Below are 21,878 nucleotides of genomic sequence, written 5' to 3'. Positions count from 1 at the left end.
TATCACGTGCCCGGAGGGGCGGCACCCTATTGGCCGAGGGGCGGGCGGGCGGCTCCTCCCCCCTCCCTCTCCTTCCCGCCCTCCTCACGTGAGGGGGGCGAGTCACGCGATTTCCGGGAACCCGTCAGGAAGGGACATAAACAAAACAAACCCGCAGCCGCATGGAGGGTCCGGCCCGCAGCCCGCGGGGCGGCGCCCCCTGCTGAGCCCCGGCCGCCCGGTGAGTGCTGGGCCGCGGGGAGGGAACGGAGGCGCCGGGACTCGGCCTCACCCAGCCCCGGGGCGGGGGGGGGGCGGCCACGGTTGCCTGGCTGAGCCCCGGGGAGGTGGAGGTGGGGGGGGGAGACCCCTGTGGGGAGGGTGAGGAGGAGGAGGAGGAGGAGGCCGTGAGGGGGGTGCGGGCAGTGAGGGCTGGGGCTCGCCAAGCGGCTGGCAGCGGAGCCGCAGCAGCCCCGCCGCCCGCTGGCTGCACAGCCGGGGGGGTGTGGCTGTGCCGCTGCTCGGGGCTGCGGGGGGCTGCCCGCGTCCCCACGGGCCGGGGTCGGGCTGCGGGCTGCCGGGGAGCCCCTGCAGGCTGGCGGGAGCAGCCCGGGGCCGTGCGGGCTGAGGGAGCCGCGGGACGGCTCCGGGCTCCTTGTGAGGGGGCCCCTCCCCGGGGTGCCGCCGGCCGCACTCGTGCTCCGGGACGCCGCCGCCCCGCCGCGCTGCCTCCTCTCCAGCTCCTCGCTTCCCACCTGTTGCAGCCGGGAGGCTCCGGCTCTAACCCACAGCGGGGGCCGGGGCCTTTCTACTCGCCCCCGGGGCTGCGCGGAGCCGCCCGGGCGGGCCGCGGGGCTGCAACGGCGACCGGCGGCAGCCCGCGGGGACGGAGCATCGCCGGGGGGAGCGGTGGGTGGGTGGGTGCCGGCCGTCCCCAGCCCCCGGGAGGGCCGCAGGGCGGGGGGCGGCCCCCACAGGGCAGGGGGAGCCCCCGGCTCGCTGCACGCCGGGCACGGGGGGGGCCGGGGCGCGGGGCCCGGTGCGGGCCGGGGGCGCTGCCCCGCGGCGCGGCGGAAGGGGGTTTGTTTACATGTCGCCTCAGCCAAGCTTGAAAGAGCCGCTGGGCGGCTGAGCGACGTGCGAGGCGGCCAATGGGAGCGCGCGGCGAGGAGACGTGAACCAATGAGCGGGCGCGGGGGGCGGGGCGGGGCGGTGGCGGCAGGGCTAGGCTGCGCTCGGGGCTGCCCGGCGGGGCGGCCATGTTGGCGGGGAGGTGTGGTGGGGGCGGCGGGGACGGGGCTGCCCCCGGCAGACAGCCCCGGTCTGACGGAGTTTTTAAAGAATTTTCAGTGTTTTTGGCATTAGGCTGTTAGCTTTTGGCCTGAAGTCGCCCAGCCAAGTGGCTTCTTCGCATCCGTGTGGGGAAAGTTAATTATAATCGCGTGTGTTTACATGCAGAGTGGCAGAGGGGCAGGTGCTCAGGAGCTGAGGCAGTTGTCGGGGGTGGCGGGTTCGGCGAGGAGTCGGGCTGCTGCGGGGAAAGGAGCTCGGGGGTACCTCGAGCAGGAAAGGTTTCTTACAGAGCTGTCAGTGCTCAGCGGTAGGACTTCTGACAGGCATAAATAACACGGACAGCTCACAGCCACCAGCTTTGTGGCTGTGAGTTGACCTGGGCAAAAAAACTAGTTGTGTGTTTGTGGAGAGAAACCTGCAGCAGAGCCATCAGGCCACTGAGCATCTTCACCGTATTTTTCTAAGTAACGAAGGTTTCAAGAAAAAATACCCAAAGTTTCAGTGCACGACTGCTTTGAAGTCCCTTCACAATTAATAGGAGTTAATGGGGAATAAGAAGAAGTTTCTGTCTGACTAATAGCCTGATACGGGATGGTCTAAATAAATGAATGCAGATTTAGATTCAGGCAACTTGCACGTCTGTGTTACGTGGCTTGTGAAATCTAACTAAATTATGTTTTGAAATACAAGTTTAATAAGGATATTTGGCACTTCTTAAGAAGCGCTTGAAAGTTGGCATTGCCTTGAAAATCAAGCCAGAAAAATTCTGGAAAACTGACGTTTAGATTTATACCCTACTGTAATACTTTCACTTTTTTATTATTATAAGAAAAAATATCCCCGTGCTGCTTTTGAACTCTTCCGCTGGTTTTTGACTGTTTGGACTGGTGGCGTTTCTGACTTTTTTCTGACTTACCTTCACTTACGAGTTCAGCAGTCGATGGACGGTAGGCTCCTCTTCTTGGCTGGCTTTGAAATGTGCCGTGCTGATAACCCTTTTCTAACAAAACATAATTTTACAGTATGAAGTAGAAGTAGACTAGGTTGTACCATTCACTTCATCCTAAGATATTTTTTTCTGGGCACTGGAGAAATATATTTTTTTTCTTCAGACTTTGCGCTGTCAGAAAAAAATACATAGAAACAGCCATCGTGTAGGGATGTAAAATGTTTCTGGAGATTGTAATTTAAACTGTTGTCTAGCATTGCTTTTGTTTTCTGTCACGGCTTTGATGGCACCCTTTTTCAGGGGAGATTTCTAGCAATAAAAACTAAAAAAAAAAAAATAAAAAGTTGAATGTTAGTCTTACTGCAAGTTCTCTTGTGCAAATAACTCTCCTAACTCTACAGTGGTAATTTAATACAATTAATATTTTAACTGTTAAAAGTTTTTTTTTTTTAAATGAATTGAAGTATGTTAGCATAGTTCTAATAAGTTTAATGTGCTACGTTTCCTGCTCTTGGCAGTGAAATAATAATAAAGTCTCAGTCCTTACCTAATAATAAAGCCTCAGAATGTACAGAAAAGCTAATGGTTCTAACAGGAAAATAGTATTCTGGGTGCAGTTGTTGTAAAACATGCAGATGCTCTGCAGTTGGTTTTGGTTTTTAAATCACTTTTCTGCTTTTTGTATAGTGATCAGTTATTTGCATCTGCTTATTTGCTTCTGCAGCCCTGCTGTTGTGGAATACCCCTCCGAAGTTAGCTACTGGGAGCTGATGTAAAAGGGAATAGCAGTTCAGAGGGAAATAATGCCACTGGGTTCTTTTTGGAGTTTTATCCCCTCTTTTGCCTGGGGTGCTGCATGCGTGATTGGAGCCCAGAGGTTGTCTTCGCTGTATCGCTTCCAGATCTTGACGTCTGCTCTGAGTAAGTAGGATTGAAGAATAAAATTATAGGGAAGGTCAGTAGAGGAAAGGGAACGACGACAGCGAAGTAGCAGTTTCTGTCTCCTGAAGGGAAGAGGCTTAAAAGAAGTGAAACAATCTTTGTGTCTTCAGTGCTTTTAAATGGCAGCACTCCGTCAGACCTAGGATCTGGATGTTGTAGGCAGCTGGTGTTCCTTCTCCAGGACAGAGAAGGCAAAACGTATAATGTCTGAGATGCTTCTGCTGACGTCTTGACGCAAAAACCTCACTGAGAAGGTAGAGGAACTTCGTTGGGTGAGCAGGGGAACGATGCTATAGTGGGTAGAAGCAGAGGAAGACCTTTTACAGGACTGTCTTCGCTCAACCGCTACTAAATAAATAAATAGACAAAAGCAAGAAAAGAAAACTTGAGTGACTTCATGTTGGGGGAGAAAAGTAAAAGGTTGTTTTTTTGTTTTGTTTTTAAGTCTGGTTAACAATTGAAGATTGATGTAGAAGGAAGAAAAAAACAACGAGAATGTTACACTGAGAAACAAAACTAAGAAAAATATGTTCTGTGCCTGAAGACTGCACTGAACAGAGTATGTTCTGTAATAGGAAACAAATTGGCACAAACCCTGGAAGGAAAAAAAATTAAGAGAAGCGTAGGAGTACTTATTGCACCTCTAACTGTACTGCTTTATAAAACACTCGGATACAGCAACCAGCGCGCAGCACAGAAAGGTTCTTTTAAAGCATGTGGCATCGCTCTTGTGCCTTCTCTGGAAACGAGTGTGGCTTTTTGAATGTTTTACCCTGGCTTTGGAGGCTCGGTATTGACAGGCTCTCCTGACATGCTTTCATTATTACTGTTTGCATCAGAACTGTGACTTTGACAAGCCGTGCTGTACGACGCAGTCACCGCCATGGGAAGTGTAATTGTGCACCTGACGTGCCTGCGGGAGCGTTTGGCTGCTGTGATAATGGGCACTGTGCAGTCCATGAAGTGCTACAGCCGTGCTCCGCGTGCTTTTGGAGTTGTATAAAATACCTCTGAATTCAGACAGAAATAGCGACTTTAGTTAGAGCTGCAGCACAAATGATTCGTACAGGTGGCTGGGGAAGACTTTCAGACTTGTCAGGCTGTAAGCTGGCAGAGGAGGTTTTTCTCTCACAGGGGCTTCTTTGGAGGTGAGGTACTGTTGCAGAAGGGTTTTTACTAATCTGGCAAATGGCACACGCATGGGAAGTGCCATCTGTCTCCTTAATGCCGCGTGTTTTGAGTTCAGGTCCTGTTATCTGCCAGTTCAGATGCCCTGCTCCATCAGTAATGTCCTGTAACGAGCCTGCCATTAGGGTGTTTGAAGTTCAGGCTTCCCGGGTGCCTTGGGACCGCTATTAAACTATTATTGATGCGTGTTTTCAATAAGTGAGTAAACATGCAGAGGGTTTTTGTTAGGATTTGGCTTTAGATTAAGGAATTGTTAACTCTGTAACACAGTTTTTGGTTACTTTCATCCAAACATGAGCAGTGTGTGTATGCATGCCATAGACGTATATACATACCCCCAAATTCTTCAGCATTCAATGAACGTAGCTGCTCTCAGATGTCTCGCCCAAGTTGGCGAGCCAACCTTTCTCAGGAGCAGGGCTGCAGCTCCGTGCCGATGTGACTCAGTCCACAGCCACGGACCCAGCTCAGGGGCTGGTTCCTTAATCACCGTGATCTGATTTCACTGCAGGCTGCTGCCAGGAGGAGCGGCGGCACCCTGCCCAGCGCCCCAGGCACCGTATTCCACCTGCGGTTAAGCCGCTGTGAGGCAGCCATGGGATTTCACCTGTGGATCCCTGCGTGTGGGAGTGGTTAATGTGAGGCATTAATGGAAGTTGTCCTAAAGTAGAAATTCCTGCTGTGTCTATTTTCAGTAATTCTTATATTGCCGTTCTTGAGCTTTGCCACGGATCTCGCGCTTCATTGCAGTCTGTATTCCTTGCAGGTAGTGCCATGGCTGTGCTGGTCTGTTCAAACTCAGCCTTGAGCTGAGGCTGTCCACGATGATACATTTTGTAAAAACTGGGCTTCAGCTGAAGGCTACAAAGTTGCCTTTGCAGGCAGTTCAGGGTTTACATCTAAGTTTCCGAATGAGTGTTTGACTGGGGTCTGATTTTGGGGTGGTTCTGTGTGCAGCCACGAGTTGGACTTGATCCTTGTGCTCTGCTTCCAGCTCAGGACATTCTATGATTCTGTGCGTTCTGACAGAAGCATAAAGGTTCCCTGGTGGAGAAGAAGCAAGCTTCTCCTTCCGTTCCCCTTTATATCACGCAGTGGCAGAACTTCCATGTGAATGCAGCTGTTGTGGGTGGCGTCCTGCTGCCGACACCAGAAAGTATTAATCTGATATTCCAGAGAAAAAGGCATTATTTCTGCAACTATAGAGAAAGAAAGACAGCACTAATGTGTAGACTGATACTAAAGACGGTATCTTTCTCACCTCTTCCACTGCATGTGAACATTGTTTATTTGTTTTGTTTTTTTGTTTTAAATAGGCCCTTTCTAAAGCATTAGGCAAGGCCAAAAAGTGAATTTGTCATCCATGCCAAAGTTATCAGCGTAGGAAGGACCGGCTCTGTTGCTGTGTCGCCTTCCCTGTGTGAAGGAAGATGGGTTGTTTAGCACGTTGCCCTGGGACACAAACTTAGCCTTTAAATGTCACTTTCAGATAAGTAAAAGGAGTTCCCTGGAAGTTTTAGAGCGGAAGGAAAGCTTTCTCAGAAGGCGCTGGCTCCTACTTGCCGCAGGACCCTAGAAGGGAACGGCTGGGCTTGGCAGCAGTAGCGTGGTTTTATTGGGAACTGTGATTTGTGCAGGACTGGACTTGCAGCTTTTGTTTTCCTCTTTATACTCCAGCTGAGGTTTGAAAAGCAGCATGTTTTGATGACTGAAGAATTTTTTGAACAATGTCTGTTTTTACCTCAGTTTGATGATATATATGTGAAACTTAACAGAACAGCTGAGGTAGTATCTGGAAGCAGGAATAATCTGCTGTCATGTGCTGGTGGGAGGAGGTTCCTGAGTGTAAGAGAACACTTTTACTTTGCTGGGTGCTTTTCAAAGCAAGAGAATAAACACTCGGAGCAGATTGCACCAAACTGACTTAGAGCAATGCAGAGTGAAGAATTCTGGTCAGAAAAACAACTGTGTTTTCACTGATAATGCTGAAAAACGGTGTGATGGTTCGGGTTTCGGACTGTGCCTCTCTAACAGCATTTTCTTCTAAAAGAAGCATTTTGTATATGGGTAGGGATGTCCTGGGAAAGCTAGACAATAAGAAAGCAGCCTCAGTGAAGGCAGTTACATTAGATACTAACATCTGATAGCACGGATTTTTTTTAATCTTATTTTATATATATATATATATATATATATATATATATATATATATATATATTTACTTTTTTTTTTTTTTAATTCCTGTTACTTAGGAATTCTGTTGGGCAAGTCTGTGTCTTCCCTTCCTATACTTTTCGGACAGTGAGCGTACCTGCTGCAATCCCTCTACCACTAGATGTTGCTATATGAGTGATTGATGTAATCTTATCTGAAGCTGCATGGATTGAACTCCTAAGACAAGGAGGAGATACTCCTAAAGCAGCGTTACTGTCTATTCTGAAACTAGTATTTTGAGACGTTTGTCTGAAACATTTTTAGAATTCATTGGCTCTGTTATATTAGTCATAAAGGTTTTTTCTTTTCGTGTGCCCAGCGGTATGCTAGTTATTTTTCCAATTAGGCAGGCTTTTCTTTTCATATGGCTGTAGAGCGCACAGTTTAGGTAGTGAGGAAGAAAGGCAACAAAATGTAACTCAGCCAAAAAGGTTTTCACAGGAGCTCTGTTCTGTAGCATCAACGGCTTTTCATCTGGTGAAAAATGGCAGGGGAAGAAAATTGCTGCACATTCTAGCACGAGCAATAATCACTTTTCAGGGAGAAATTTTCGTTTTAGTTCACTTTGGCTGTTTTTTAAGCACTGTTGGTTTTGGTGACAGAATACTTACCTCCTTGGTGTTTATTCTACACAGAGATCTACAAACAGAAGAGCTCCATAAGGGTGAATTGAAGTTATCCTAAGGAAAAAAATAATTGCATGGATTGTGTAAACTCACTGAGACTGAAGTAAAGCTGGAAAGGAACCTAAAAGTGAATAAAACAAGAAGTTTGGAATTGGATTTGGGTAATCTGGGCTTGGAAATGCCTCAGGTAAGTCTGAAATGTTACGATTGTATTTGCTTCTGCAAATAATTTTGCTTCCTTGTTTAAAAAATAGAAAAATGTAAGAGCAAATCTGTCTGGCATCAGCTGGAGGAACGTAGAAGAGACTAAATGGGATATATTTTCAGGGTCCTGGTAGACTTGAATCAGCGGAAAGAATTCAGAAGAGTTTATGTTTTTAGGGTCCTGGTGGTATCTATGGTGGGAGCTGTGTTTCTGCTCTTGGTGCTGTATTTGTTCACACGGCAAGAATCAGCAGAGTCTGCTTGATGAGGGTGAATGCCTGGAGAGCAGCCTTTTATTACTGCAGTGATTCACACATCAGCACACTGAGTGACTTTCAGCAGTGTAGTGTTTCTTTCTTCCCAACCCTCAAGGCGAGTTTGTCTAGTTGAGAAATAGAGGTCTGGCATTAAATGTTGCAGAAGGCTGTGCTGCCTTTTGCCTGCATGCCTAGTCATCCTGCGTAATGTTTTTTTTTTCAAAGTTCTGCTTTATTCTTGAGAGAGAACGCTCTTGATTTCGTTATAATATTTTTTGCTATTGTTACAATCTCTGGTAGAAGTTTAACAAGTTCCAATGGTTCTAAAAACAGCCAACGCTGCTTTGGTCCAAAATGGTGTGTATTAGGGTGAAGGCCCTGCAGGCATGTAGTCCTGTTGATATTCCCAGATCTTGCCAGCAACTCACTCTCCTCTTCTACAAATGCCTAATGTATCCCTAAACTTGGCAAACACGTGAGAATTTCAAACCAACCAAATAGAATGAATGAGCAATGCTCTTGCAGCCATATAGTGAATACAAATGTGTCCTTTGATTAAGAGCTGCATGTTGTTAGCTGCTCTGAAAGCATTCTCTCACTGAGCAGTGATGTAGTTATTTGTGTAGGTAAAACCTTCCAGATGCAAGTATAACACAAGTTCAGAGACTTGGATGAAACGACAGCATCCCTACGTTTTACTGAAGTAAAGAATCTGCTTTTTTATAGCATGCTTCAATATTCAGTATCGATTTTGTTGTAGCCCAGTGTGAGTGGAATGGACCCTCCTTTTGGGGACGCCTTTCGGAGCCATGTGTTTTCAGAGCAGACTCTGATGAGCACAGATCTCTTGGCAAGCAGTTCAGATCCAGACTTCATGTATGAACTGGTAGGTCATCTTTCTGTGTGTGTGCATGCATCCTGCTCCTTGACTAACACCCTGAATTCACGTAGTAATAAAGGTGTATTTGTTCAAGAATGCTGTAGGATTATTCGTTACTGCTTGCCACTGCCTAGGGAAGGGCCTAACTGCTTGGCCAGCAAATGTAATACTTCTTCAGTAGACGCTCGTTACAGCTGGTCATCAGGAGAGGCTTGATATACACGTCTCAAATGGAGCTGTGTTGGTGTTTACGTCTTTGTGCTTGAGACTCTTCCTTACAAACTATCTTTTCTGCAAGAGCAGCTCTGTGCTACTTCACGCAAGCTGTGAATGCAAGGGAAGCAAAATACAAGTTGACTCATGAGCTGTTTACAGTAGCATTCATGATTTTTTCCTGCATCAAAGGAGAAAGGTAGCTCACTGTTAACTGCTCGGCTTAGAAGGAAGTTTTCCAGGGACTGGTAAACTTCAGCGCATTCCGTTAATTAAGGTTTGACCTACGTTATTGGAAACTAGAACACATTGCCTGTGATTCACCGTATATATTTAAGTAGATGACAGATATGATTTGATACCTTTTTTTATTTTTAAACTCCATTTTAATTTGTCTTACAATGCACAGGACAGAGAAATGGACTACCATCAAAGCTCCAGAGACAACCTGCTTTCAATGGAGGACTGCAAAGACCTTGAGAACTTCGAGTCTTTTACGGACATCCTGGACAAAGAAGTTGCTCTCACCTCCAAGTGGGAGCAGTGGGACACGTACTGTGAAGACTTAACTAAGTACACTAAACTAACCAGCTGTGACATCTGGGGAACAAAAGAGGTGGATTATCTGGGCCTTGATGACTTTTCAAGCCCATACCAAGATGAAGAGGTGATAAGTAAAACACCGACTCTGGCTCAGCTTAACAGTGAGGACTCCCAACCTGTTTCAGATTCGCTCTATTACCCTGATTCGCTCTTTAGTGTAAAACAAAACCCTTTAAATCCTCTGTTACCTGGCAAAAAAATTGCAAGTAGAGCAGCGGCCCCGGTCTGTTCCTCCAAGAACGTTCAGGCTGAGGCACCTCTATCGGACTGTGTTCAGAAGGCAAGCAAACCTGCGACTCAGCCTGCTTCCAGTACACAAATCATGGTGAAGACCAATGTGTACAGTAATGAAAAGGTGAACATTCATGTTGAATGTAAAGACTATGTTAAAAAGGCAAAAGTAAAGATCAATCCTTTACCGCAGAGCAGACCAGTGGTGAGCCAAACACATGCAGATGCTGCAAAGGAAAACACCTGTTACTGTGGTGCCGTAGCAAAGCGACAAGAAAGGAAAGAGTCCCCACACAGTCACAGTACACCTCCTGTTTTGCCTTTTAAAGAGACTCAAGAACTGCTCCTCAGTCCACCCCAGGAAACCGCAGGACTTATTGTGGGGGAGAGCAGTATTTCTGCCAGCACATCAGTGTCGGATTCTTCACAGAAGAAAGAAGAGCACAACTATTCTCTTTTTGTAACGGACAGTCTGGGTGAGCAGTCAGCCAAAGGAGACCCTGATGAAGATGACGAGGATGAGGAAGATATTGAAGATGAGGACCACGATGAAGGATTCGGCAGTGAGCATGAGCTCTCTGAAAATGATGATGAGGAAGAAGATTATGAGGATGATAAAGACGATGACATCAGTGATACTTTCTCAGAACCAGGTACCAGCAATGTTGGGTTTATTAACGTTACGGTTAATGGATTTGTCTGCCAGGAGAGAAAGAATGCTTTTGAATGCTTTCTAAGTACAGGTGAACAACACTGGTCTTAAATTCTGAGCATTCATCCCAGATTTTTTAAGCACTATTCAAAATGTAATTCATGAAAACTGTACAAGGACTGTGTTTTCCCTGTTTTGGGGGGATAAAAAAGGGATAAATGGTGGTCATACTTCAAAAGTGGTACAATAGAGGAAATAGTGGAAATAGTGGAATAGAGGAAATAGTGGACAATAGAGGAAAGCAAGTTTGTAGCCTAAGGTCATAGAGCAACTATATGCAATTGATATCTCCCATTTTGTGGATTAATGAATGACAGGATGTGCAGAGCTTTCTAGGGCTCCAGTAGGCTGTGCTCTGAATTTAGCCAGAGTTGTACCTCTTGATAGCTGGTATGAAATTGTAGCCCAAGCGAATGCGTTTCATAATTACTTAAGTGCTACTGTAGGTATATTTTTCCACAGAATCAACATAATACCTACCACTGAAACTAATAGAACTATTTCTTGGTGGCTTTCAACAGTAATGCTTAGTGAGTCTGCAAGTACAAATGGAGCGTTAACAACAAAAATAAGAACCAACCTTCATCCAGAAGGTAACAGAGTGGTGAGATTCTGTCAAAAGAAAATCTACAGGGACAGGACTGTAACCAAGTATTAGGTTAATTGTAGGAAGTATTATATATAGAATGCCCAGTTTATGAATACTTTGTAGTAGAGTATAAGAATTAAGGTGTTCAGACATTTGGCAGTATGTAACTTTGGGGGAGAAGAAAACCAGCTGAAATTCTCCCCTTTTAAAAACAGCAGCTTCTCTGAAACCTGCTGTTGTTTGTCATACTGTGCTCTGAGATTAAATTATTTTCTAAGTAGATTTCCTGAGCTGGAATTAAACTTGTTAAGCACTGTGCCCTTTATGTTACTTTTTCAGGTACATAACACATTTGTATTAGCATTTTAAAATCGCTTCCTCCCTTCTTCTGAATTGAACTCCCTTTACTTGCCAAGGCTTTCAGTAGCTATTACAGCTCTGTAATGACTGCTGTACTACACAGTGCTTTGCAGCCCACAGAGGCATGTGGCACAGAAAGCCTGATAATCTTGAAAAAGAGATGTTGTATTAAAATGCTGGGATTTCAGTTGGTGGAATTACATTAACTGCTGGTTGTTTGTTCAGATTTTGCTGACAAACTCTCACCTTCTAAATGTAACTGTATGGTGCAGTGTAGGAACTGAGGAAATTGGCTTCTACAAGCCTGCTACAAGTCAATGAAGACATTCAACCTCCAGTACAGTGATATTGTGATATTAAAAAATAGTATCAGCACATATTTTTCAATATATAAAGAGAGATTGTCTCCAAGTATTTTAGTTCTGTCACTCATATTTGTGTTGCCTTTTTTTTTTTTCCAAAAAAAACTTCACAGTTAAGGTAAATTCTATGGAAAAGGCTTCTAAATGAGCATAGCTCTGGAAGACTTAACCTTCCAGAGTTTCCATGAAACCAAAATCTGTTCATAAAGAAGTGAAGATAGGACAAAAACTTTGTATTTGCTGACCCTCTGATGTGTGTACTTTACATACAGTTTGCCTTTGTTTATTCTTCTTCGCATGTGTTTTGGGAATGTGTGATATGCTTTCTTAGAGCATTGGAGTCAGTGTTCTCTGAGGAAGTACTTAGTTATAGTGTTCTTCAGGGACTTGGGAACATAATTGAAAATGTGACTGGCTTTCACCAATGCTTTTATTGTAATCAGAATACAGATTTAGCATTTTTGGTCCCCTATAAAGCTTAACTATTAGGGGAATTAGGAGCCCAGATCTGTTCTAGCACTTAATATATATTTTTTTGCCATTTCTAATGTATTTTATCTATCCCATTTACTAGAAATATTTATGAATGACTGCTTTGCTATCAAGTAGTGAAGACATTCGAGAAAGGAAAGATGCAAAAATTGATTCAGTTTTCATTAGTACTGGAGAAGAGAGAACTAAAGGGAAAAGTGCGTGTAGCAACAGAGGTTGTTTACAGTTGCACTGCCTGTTTGAGCACCTGTACTGTCAGCTGGAGGAAAAGGGCTTCATAAGTGGTTTTACAGAAATCATTATGATTAAGTGGTTTCAGAGAAGGGTGTTTTTGGTTTTGTTTTGGTTGGGTTATTTTTGCTTTTAATCTGGTAAAATGCAGAAGTCATGTCTCTGCTGTTCTCTATCTTTCTTAGTCTAATTCTTGTAAATTTAACCCTGTATTAGTACGGGATGTGAGCAAAGATTGTTAGGAGTGACTTGCTAGGGACTTGAAAAGTAAATGCAAGAACTTTTACAGATTTTTTTAGAAGCTCAATGAAGAAAGTGAGATTGCTGTATGATGCTTGCTAGGAGGAGAATTCAGTGAAGTTTGATAAAATGCAGGAAAGCTACATACATCTTCTGCACTTCTGTATGTTGCAGACTACGTTAGGACATTGTGCACTAGACTATTCTATGTAGCTCTAAAATGATGGCAGGCCAATGTTAGACTTGCAAGGCAGGATGCATTAAGTCAACATAATTTAAATTGCCAACTTAATTATAGTTTAAATAAGCAAACAGGAAGTCTTGTTTTTAACCTTGTTTTACATTTGTACACATCAGCTATTGAAGAGATTTGTTTTCATTGGTTGGCTTAATTCTGTGTTATCATGAAGATAGGCTGAATTTATACCTAGCTGTATAATGAGTTGTGTAGCTTATGTGATGTTAAAGTGGAAAGTAAGGTGCATTTTCTTAAAAGAGTATTTTGATACTTATGTCAAACAGCATTTGGGTCAAAGGGAAGTATAATTTAAAATATCTATGGTATTTGAAACTATATTTAATGTAATTTGCCATAATCACTTTGTCTATATAAGAAAAAACATGTTCCTCAAAGCATGCTTCATTTGATTTTTCCTTTTCAAATACTGTCCTTTTAATAAACCAGAGAATCAAAGTAAATGAGTTGATGGCATGATTAGAAACAGAACTTTAGAGCTGGTATCATCCTTCCATGTAGCTAACTTTTATTCGTATGTTGGGTTATGAGGTGAGAGTCAGACAAAGCAAGAAAGTTTGTTTTTTGTCTTTCAAATGCTTTTTCAAGTGAAAACAGATTAATTGAATGGACTGTTTTAAAATAAAGAAGGCGTTCTTTGTGCTGTCATTACCAGATGATGCAGAACTCAAGCACATGGGCCCAAGGCTTATTGAGCTTACAGTCCAGGCAGTGGTTGGGTTTTCTTTAAGCTTCGTTGGTGTATAAGGTGTTTTGAAATCTACTCTTTTTTAATTAAATATGAAGTGTGATATAGCACTTCAGTACAAAAGGTGATGCAGCATTTTTTTTACCTTAGTACAAGTTGCATTTATTTCCTAAAGCATTAGTAGACTTTTATAAATTGTATTTTGTGTTTACATAGTTACAGTCTAAACATTTATGCAATGTGGGTAGTGTCATTATAGTTGCCATGTACTTGAAGAACAGTTTGCCATATCAAATGCGTTGTAATACACCTCTAAAATATTCTGTAGCTTTACTGCGGATAATTTCTCTTCATTTTACTGAAGAGGTGGAGAAGAGATTGAACAGCTTGTGTCCAAACCCTTTCAATTTAGATGTTTTTTTTGAACGGACTTTGGGTCATTGTCCTAGTAACAGATCCTCATTCCTGCAGTCTAATAGAGATGGATGGTTTGATTTATTTCCCAAGGGTACTTAAACTCAAGGTAGAGCAATAGTTTTGCTTTATTTATTAGGCTTTTGCTAATCCATCTTTATTTTTATCATCTACTTCTCTATGTTTTTTGATTGAAGACTAATTAAAATGTGGAGGAGAGTTAGGATTATGTTCATGCAAACTACTGGAGGACGCTGTAAAAGTGGAGGGACGCTCTCCAACAGCTGTTGTCCATACTCTACAGTAGTGAGATCGTGGGGGAGAAGAGCAATAGAGCTTAAGGGGTCAAAGAACCAAAAGGAGCTTTCAATGCATAAATAATTTGTCTCTATTCAGCACCATCACCAGCTCAGTGTCTGTCCTTGGATTTAAAGCAAATGCCCCAGTAGTTGTTGAGGTTGAAAACCAAGTAGATTAGATAATGTGAAACAAGCTATTGTCGCTCTTTTTGCGCTTACCTTGAACGTTCAGCCTGCAGTTAAAAGGCTAGAAATAGTCTTGTAAACATTATATAAACAATGCAATGCGTTATTTTAGGGTATGAAAATGATTCTGTGGAGGATTTAAAAGAAATGACTGCAATATCCTCTCGAAAAAGAGGCAAGCGAAGATACTTCTGGGAGTACAGTGAGCAGCTAACACCGTCGCAGCAAGAAAGGATGCTGAGGCCATCCGAGTGGAATCGAGATACGTTACCAAGTAACATGTATCAGAAGAATGGTCTCCATCATGGTAAGGATAGAGTCCTCGTACAAGTGAATGGCTTTCACACTGACACTGTCAATAGCCAAATTCCCATATGCGAAATGGCAGAGAGATGCATTTTGGCCATGGAAATAAATCCTTAAAACACTGCAAGTCTGTTGCTTAATTAGCAGAGTTCTGTGCTGTGTCCAAGGACGGCACAGTGAACGTACAGTAGTAACTTTCAGTGTGGTTTCTTCCAGAGGAAGGCGGATGAATTGGGAATTGTAACTTCCAATAGCTTTCAGTGGAAACCCCGAGAGCTCAGAATTTTCTCAGTGTGATGCTGTAAACAGCATGGGTAGGGCTCGTGACTGATACCTGCTCCTTGGAGCTGTTGGACAGTATCAGTCTTGCTTGTGTTCAAGTAAGCAGCAAGTGGTCTGCGATGCAAAGTTCACGTTAACTGCAATGTGAACTAAAGGTCAGGCAGGTGATAAGGTGTAACTGTGTCTTTCTGCTCTTCCTTAAGTGTCTCTCCCACCTGTGTAAATGCAACACAGTGAAGCAGTTACTTTTCTGGGAATGAACTATTTCTTTAAAATACCCTTTCAGAAACTTAGACTGATTGGTCCAATAACTGTGTCTTTCATTCCCGTGACTTTTTGATTACTAACTTGCTGTACGTTAAACATGACTAACACCACTGAGATCAAACCACATGTAGCAATAATGTTTGTTCTCTTGTCACAGGACCTCTTTGGTAGGCTGTTCCATTTGGTTGTGGTTTTGAAGGAACAAAATTAAACCAGTTTCTCTGGCTGTAACATGAATATTTCCTTACAACTGAAAATTATCTTTAACATTGCAGTTTACCTTCTGTTAAATAAAGATTTTTCTACTTTACTTATAGGTAAATCCATTAATTAACTTGAGGATTCATTCTTACTAGGCTCTGGTGGGAGCAAATGCCCTTTAAGTCAGTGAGTTGTGTATGTAAGGGATTTATAGGATCAAATGCTAGTTAACATCCAGAAACTACAGAATATGACACATGCAGGATTTTTGTATTACACATGTACCAAGGTCATCTGCCACCTCAGATAAATTATCATCTCCCTGATCAATATTTCTGGAGCAGGTTTTGTCAGTTTTATTAACGTTTTCATGTAAGTATCAGTAATAATTGACATTTAAGATGTACAAAATCTTGAGGAATAAGGATTTTGTCTTGAATGTGCATTTCCACCATAAAAGCAGCCCTTAAATAGCTTCAAATACATCAAAAAAAGGATCAGCTGAACTTTGTGGGTTATTTAAGATTGATATCAATGAAGATCATGCTGGTACCAGGCCTCTTAAATCTTTCTTAACACAGAGCTTTCAGAACAAGATTATTTAGGAATTTAACCAGCTTGAGTGTCCTGAGAGAATATGCTGGCTGAACAGATGAGTTAGCAAGTTACAGCTGGGGCGAAATGACTGTGTTTGAACTTGTGATGTACGTTTTTCAGCACAATTATGTGCATACTGTCCATCACATCTAATACATTGCTAGCCCAGCCAGCAGTATTTGCTCTTATCTGATCTGGATATAATATGAATTGTACAGAGCGGTTTGTCTGGAAGTGCTCTTTCTATTGTGAAAGGCCACAGAAATCACATGATGCCAGACCATTCTCTTGTGACAAACAAAGGAACTTAAACTGCACCAAAAATAATACATATTTAAGAATGTTTTTTCACAGGTTTGTGTACATATTGTGTCACTTCCCAACCCAATTTTCTGCATATTCAAAACAGGAAAATATGCAGCAAAGAAGTCACGGAGGACTGATGTGGAAGACCTGACTCCCAATCCCAAAAAACTTCTACAGATCGGTAATGAACTGAGGAAACTGAATAAGGTGATCAGTGACCTGACGCCAGTCAGTGAACTTCCCTTAACTGCCAGACCAAGGTCAAGAAAAGAAAAGAACAAACTGGCTTCCAGGTAAGTACTCGCTCGTACTACTTGGATGAGTATGTTTGCGTTACTAGAGCTGTCCAAGACTAATTTTTGTCTTGAGATCCTGCTTCACTGTGACAGTCCCTGTTGATGGGTTTTTTTAACTGTTAATCAGAAAGCAGGACAACTGGCTCTATGGAGATGCAGTTTGCCTAGTCCCTACTAGATAATGATATACTTCCACTGGAAGTTGTCTTAGCTGCAATGCAAATGGTCGTTACAGTCTCGCAAATGTGAAATGTAAGCAAATAGAGGCAGTAGTGTGCTTTCAGTGGAGGTGAGTGAGTAGATACGTGATCTCGTTTGTCAAAGCTCTGGAAGCACTGGTTGATAAGTTGGTGTGGCTAACTGAAACAGATGCTCTTAGTATTCCGGAACATTTGTTAAAATGTTCTAATTCTTCCACTCTTCTTACTATAGGGCTTGTAGACTAAAGAAGAAAGCCCAGTATGAAGCCAATAAAGTAAAACTCTGGGGTCTCAACACAGAATATGGTAAATACAACTCTTCACATGTTAGTTTTTCTTGTGTTCTTAAGGCAAGTTTGTGTTAACTGTGTGTGGACAAATGAACATCTCTTTTGTGCTGGGGGGAATGTGGTGTAAATCTAATCCCATTTTTTTCTTTGCAGATAATTTACTGTTTGTGATCAACTCCATTAAGCAAGAAATTGTTAATCGAGTGCAGGTGCCTAAAGATGATAGAGGAGTCAACATGGAACAGAGATTGAACGTACTCATTAAAGATACACTTGGTAAGCAGTAAATGTAATGTATTTGCATGTATGTGAAGAGATATGTCATCTGCAGTCTGTTAGATTGCAAACAACTTGTGGCATAGAGAAAAGAAAGAAGCATTTCGTAATTACAGCTGTAACTAAGCCTTTTGCTTGGTTACTAAACAAAATGTTCTTTGCCTTTGTTACTTACAGGAACGTGCAAATATGTGCAATTAATCTTAACCTTACAGTGCGTTTTCCTACCCTCTGTTTTTAGGACTGCCTGTAGCTGGACAAACATCAGAATTTGTGAATCAAGTGTTAGAGAAGACTGCAGAAGGAGACCCAACGGGTGGCCTTGTAGGGTTACGAATACCAATGTCAAAAGTTTAAGACATGATTTCACCTGTTCTCATCGGTCAGATTCTTCCTGTGTTGTCAAGTATTTCATTGTAAATTGCATTCTGGTCTGCATGTCAGTTTAGCATTATGTAAACACTTACAATTAGGTTCCATTGTTTTTAAATAACAATGTAGTAAACAAATCAGAGCATGATATAAAATGCTTAATAGCATTTTTGGAGCATAAACTAGATAGTTCTAAAGCTGCTTTAAGATTAAATACAGACTTGAGGATTCTTTTTAAAATTGAGTTATCTAGGACCAGATTTATCACTTTTATTTTAGAAGCAAAAACATGTTTTTGCTAGTAAAAATTTTTAGCATATGCCAGACATTGTGGCAGGTTTATGCTCCAAGCAAAATAAGAGGAAGCATTTTTTTGGTAAAGCTGTCACTTTAGGAGGTTTTTTTTGGTTCTTTTTTGTTCTTTTTTAAATTTGTTTGTTTGTTTTGGAATAATTGGGTTTTCTTTGTTCTTAAAAAAACAGTAAGGTTTCTTTGCAACCATTAACTTGTACATAGCACACATGGCTTTAGAGCTAGTGTGCCATATAAGACTTTAATTTTCTAAGCTTAATATAGTATTTAAATGTCTGTGCAAGCAAGAGAAAAAAGTATATTCTTTGTGCCTTGTATTTTGGGGGGAGAGCTATCAGTATAAGCTGGTAAAGTTTTGTATGAAGAAAACCCTGAGGGGAGAAAAGAAGCTGTACAGATGGTGAGATTATAGGTTTTAATGTATTTGTTCCAGCTCTTAAAATTTTTGAATGTATATAGGAATATGTTGAAAATGTAGATATATGCCACAGAGTCTATGTATTGTATAAAAGATGGCTCTAGAAACTCAATTTCGGTACTTTGGCCGGAAGAAAACAAATACTTGCACATTAATGCGATTGTTTATTTTTGTACCAAAGACAAATGCAACTGATATGGCGAACTGCCAGTCTAAGTAAAGTTTTGCACAGCTTATATGATACTGTACTGAATGTAAAAAAAAAAAAAAACAAAAACAAATGAAAAAAAAAAAAGAAAAAAAAATTAAAGGTCAGGGTTAGGGATCTTACTGAACTGTGAATTTTTTTGTTTGGGTCCAATTATCTACAGAAGGAGCATTCATACATAACAATATTATTTTGCTGTTCTTGTAGTTCGCTTCCATGGTAGATAACTTGGTGGCCGTCTCGGAGTCTTTAAATCTTTTTTCTCTGCACTTACTGTAGGAGATTTTAATATATTTGGATTTTAGTAAGCTATTGGTAAAATAGTTTTCAACTTTGAGAATTTAAAAAAAATATTTAGCTTGTTGTAGTATACTTCCAACAAACAACCAAAATAAAATTATTTTTATTGTAATGTGTATATATGTAAAGAGAAAAAAGAGCTACAAATACCTAATTCCTTAGTTGCCACTTTTCCAGTTTATGTATTATTATGCATGTGATGTTTCCAAGGATCAACACAGGCTTCAAACAAAACAAAACAAAAAAAAAATTTATAGACTTTTATATTTTTGTACAGGTATTTCGAAACTAGCTTCTTCAAACTTATACGTGACTTATTCTTGTTAATTCAGTAGTTTCTATGATTGGGGAATATTAACACAGTTCTTATTTGCTCTTCTGCTAATAAGAGTTGGCTTTGTAGTCAGTGTTAACGTACAGATTAAAAGCTTTAGCCCTTGATGAAAGTCCTTTATCTCAAGGCAAGATCATTCTCTGGTTTCATGGACCCCCTTTTCCTCCCTCTTCTTTCTCTCCCTATTTAAAGATGACAAAACACTGTTTACTGAAAATAGAAATACCAAATATTTTCAAATGTAGCTGCTGAAAAAAAATGCAAAAGTTCATGAAGGCTTTCTCCCCGCTCCCTTTGGGGAATTTCTCCACTTCATTTCTAGTTTGTCTAAGTTTGTTTGTACTGTGATTCCTTTCTGTTTATACGTAGGTTATTTTTATATCAAAGCTTCTACTATATTAAAAAAAAAAAGTCTGAATTGGTAATAGTGCAGTAAGAGTTGCAGATGAAGGTGGCAATCCTGCCACATACTTATGAGCATGCACACAGCTTACTTTGTATCTAAGTACTTCAGAAGACTCAAAAGGGAGGAGGCCAAAATACCACTACTGAGCCGTACAGAAAGATTTTCCTTCACAAGACTGAACAAATACCCAGGGCAATTAGGCAAAACTTTGTAAATCCACTTAAGATTTGCACAAACTGAGTGGACTTTGGGTGTTTTTGTTTCAGGTGTTTTTGTTGTTGCTGTTAGGGCGAGGTGAGAGTTGGCTGCTGCTTTACACAGTGGGTCAGATGCATTCTTATTATAAGCATTGCCAATGTTACAGTTATTCCAGAGATGCATACTGCCCATTAAACCTCAACAAAGAATGTCTCTTGTGAAGTTAAGGCCATGTCTGTACAAAGATTTAAATACTGTTGCTTCTCTCTGATGAATGGTGTTAACACACTGCTCAGATAAGAGAGGTCCTTTATGCTATATCAAAACTGTGTAGACAAGGCAGCAGTTCTAAATATTAAGAGAGCAGTCTTGCAATCAGGTAAAAACTTTTTATGACAAATTAAACTGACAAGGTATTAAAAAGTCCCTTTTTTACTGCTCAGAAATACTGGGCAAATATAACTTTATAGCTCTTAATTTTTGTCTGAAAACCAGAATATGATTTTGGTCTAGCATTTCAAAGTAGACTTTGAATCTTTAGTGAATTCCATACCTTTGCATTTCAGTGTTTTCTATGTATTATTTTAAGTTAAAGCTTTTGAATAGTTGAGCTTTTTAATGTTGACACTTTATTTTGTACCTATTTATATGTATGTATATCTTAGAAAAGCACTTTGTTTAAAAAGGAAAAAAAAAAAAAAGCGTTTTATATGATTCCTGCCACTTGCTGCTAACTCTGGGCTGGTCAGAATGCTGCAGCGATACTTGATATAAATAAAACCTGGCAGTAAAATGTAGAGTAAAGATAAGACCTTTTGCTGGTTTAACTTTATCATAAAGGTGACATAGGCAAGCTGTGCAGCTTTACATTTTAACCAGGGGACTCTGTGGCATTTAAACCGTCTAGAAATGGTTGTACTTTAATGCCAGTAACAATCTGCTTCCTCTAGTGTCATTAAAATATATACATTTAGTGTATACTTATCACAAAAAAAAAATCTTATAAGGGTATAAAAAACAACAAATGTACATGTTCTGTTTTTTGGCAATTGTGGCATGCATTTTTGGGTGATCTTTAGAGAAGGCCATTTTCTAAAGATTTTCAGTGTTCATACATGGTATGTGGATCTTAATGAAGTCCTGGGTTCTTTTTGTTTGTTTTTGAGTGTAGGCATTGTGAATATTCACTTTTAATCCTATATCCAAAAACAATTACATACTTTTGATTTAAGACAAACAAAAGCTCTTCCTTTTTCTGATACACTGGATTCTCTAGAATTTGTTTCCATATTAAAAGCATGCTGTTATAACTGCTCTTGTTAAAATCTCGTCGGTCTGAACTAGGTGCCACACTTCTTGAATTGATGGACTGCTTGTTCTACTGTACCATGTATGATTCTTGTCCTTTCCTACTTCATTACAGATTATGATGTGGCTTTATATTGTGCCTTACTTGTACATCTAGAACTAAATGTTTTTCATTCCCCCTGAACACTTCAAACCTAACCCTTCCTAAAGTGAATCAAAACTATAAAAGAAGAGTTTGGATAGATCTATTTTAGTTTCTCTCAATAGCAGTCATTTTCTATTTATATGGAAGAACAGTTTTTGAATGGCCTTGCAAAATGTGGGGGTGCTCACAAAGGGCATTTTTAGCCCTAAACCCCTTTTTGCTAACACTTTCTTTTAGGGTTTATTGAACACATTTACTGATATTTGGTGAGTTCTTTTCTTGGATGAGAGAGACTTATTACTAAAACTGTGTTTAGGTGTGGACTGGATGGATTTTCTTACCATACCAGTTGAAATCATTGTGATTTAATGAAGTTGCATTGCTGCAAAGTTGATGTGAGAGTCAGGCTCAGCTGTGTTCAGTTCCTAATCCTTTTTAGATGGTAGAC

At 41.2% G+C, this 21,878-nt stretch overlaps 1 protein-coding gene across 5 annotated transcripts; it reads left to right on the top strand.

The window, feature by feature from the left end:
• Positions 1 to 63: 63 nt before the first annotated feature.
• On the top strand, positions 64 to 20,696 carry CREBRF (CREB3 regulatory factor). Of its 5 annotated transcripts, XM_068698589.1 has the most exons (11): positions 106 to 220; positions 2,102 to 2,219; positions 2,946 to 3,142; positions 7,201 to 7,378; positions 8,413 to 8,538; positions 9,155 to 10,232; positions 14,521 to 14,715; positions 16,471 to 16,660; positions 17,096 to 17,169; positions 17,307 to 17,429; positions 17,671 to 20,696. In XM_068698589.1, exons 4-11 carry the CDS (start codon positions 7,370 to 7,372, stop codon positions 17,784 to 17,786), a joined length of 1,911 nt encoding a protein of 636 aa, XP_068554690.1. In that variant the 5' UTR covers positions 106 to 220; positions 2,102 to 2,219; positions 2,946 to 3,142; positions 7,201 to 7,369; the 3' UTR covers positions 17,787 to 20,696. The 5 variants fall into 5 exon arrangements, with proteins under 5 accessions (XP_068554689.1, XP_068554692.1, XP_068554693.1 ...); XM_068698590.1 differs by lacking the exon at positions 2,946 to 3,142; XM_068698588.1 differs by lacking the exons at positions 2,102 to 2,219; positions 2,946 to 3,142 and having other exon boundaries at positions 64 to 220.
• Positions 20,697 to 21,878: the final 1,182 nt, after the last annotated feature.

Source organism: Anas acuta, chromosome 14 (assembly GCF_963932015.1).
Source record: "Anas acuta chromosome 14, bAnaAcu1.1, whole genome shotgun sequence".
NCBI classification, from domain to species: Eukaryota; Metazoa; Chordata; class Aves; order Anseriformes; family Anatidae; genus Anas; species Anas acuta.
Note: the sequence above shows the minus strand (reverse complement) of the source record. Positions and strands in the feature narration are given on the sequence as shown.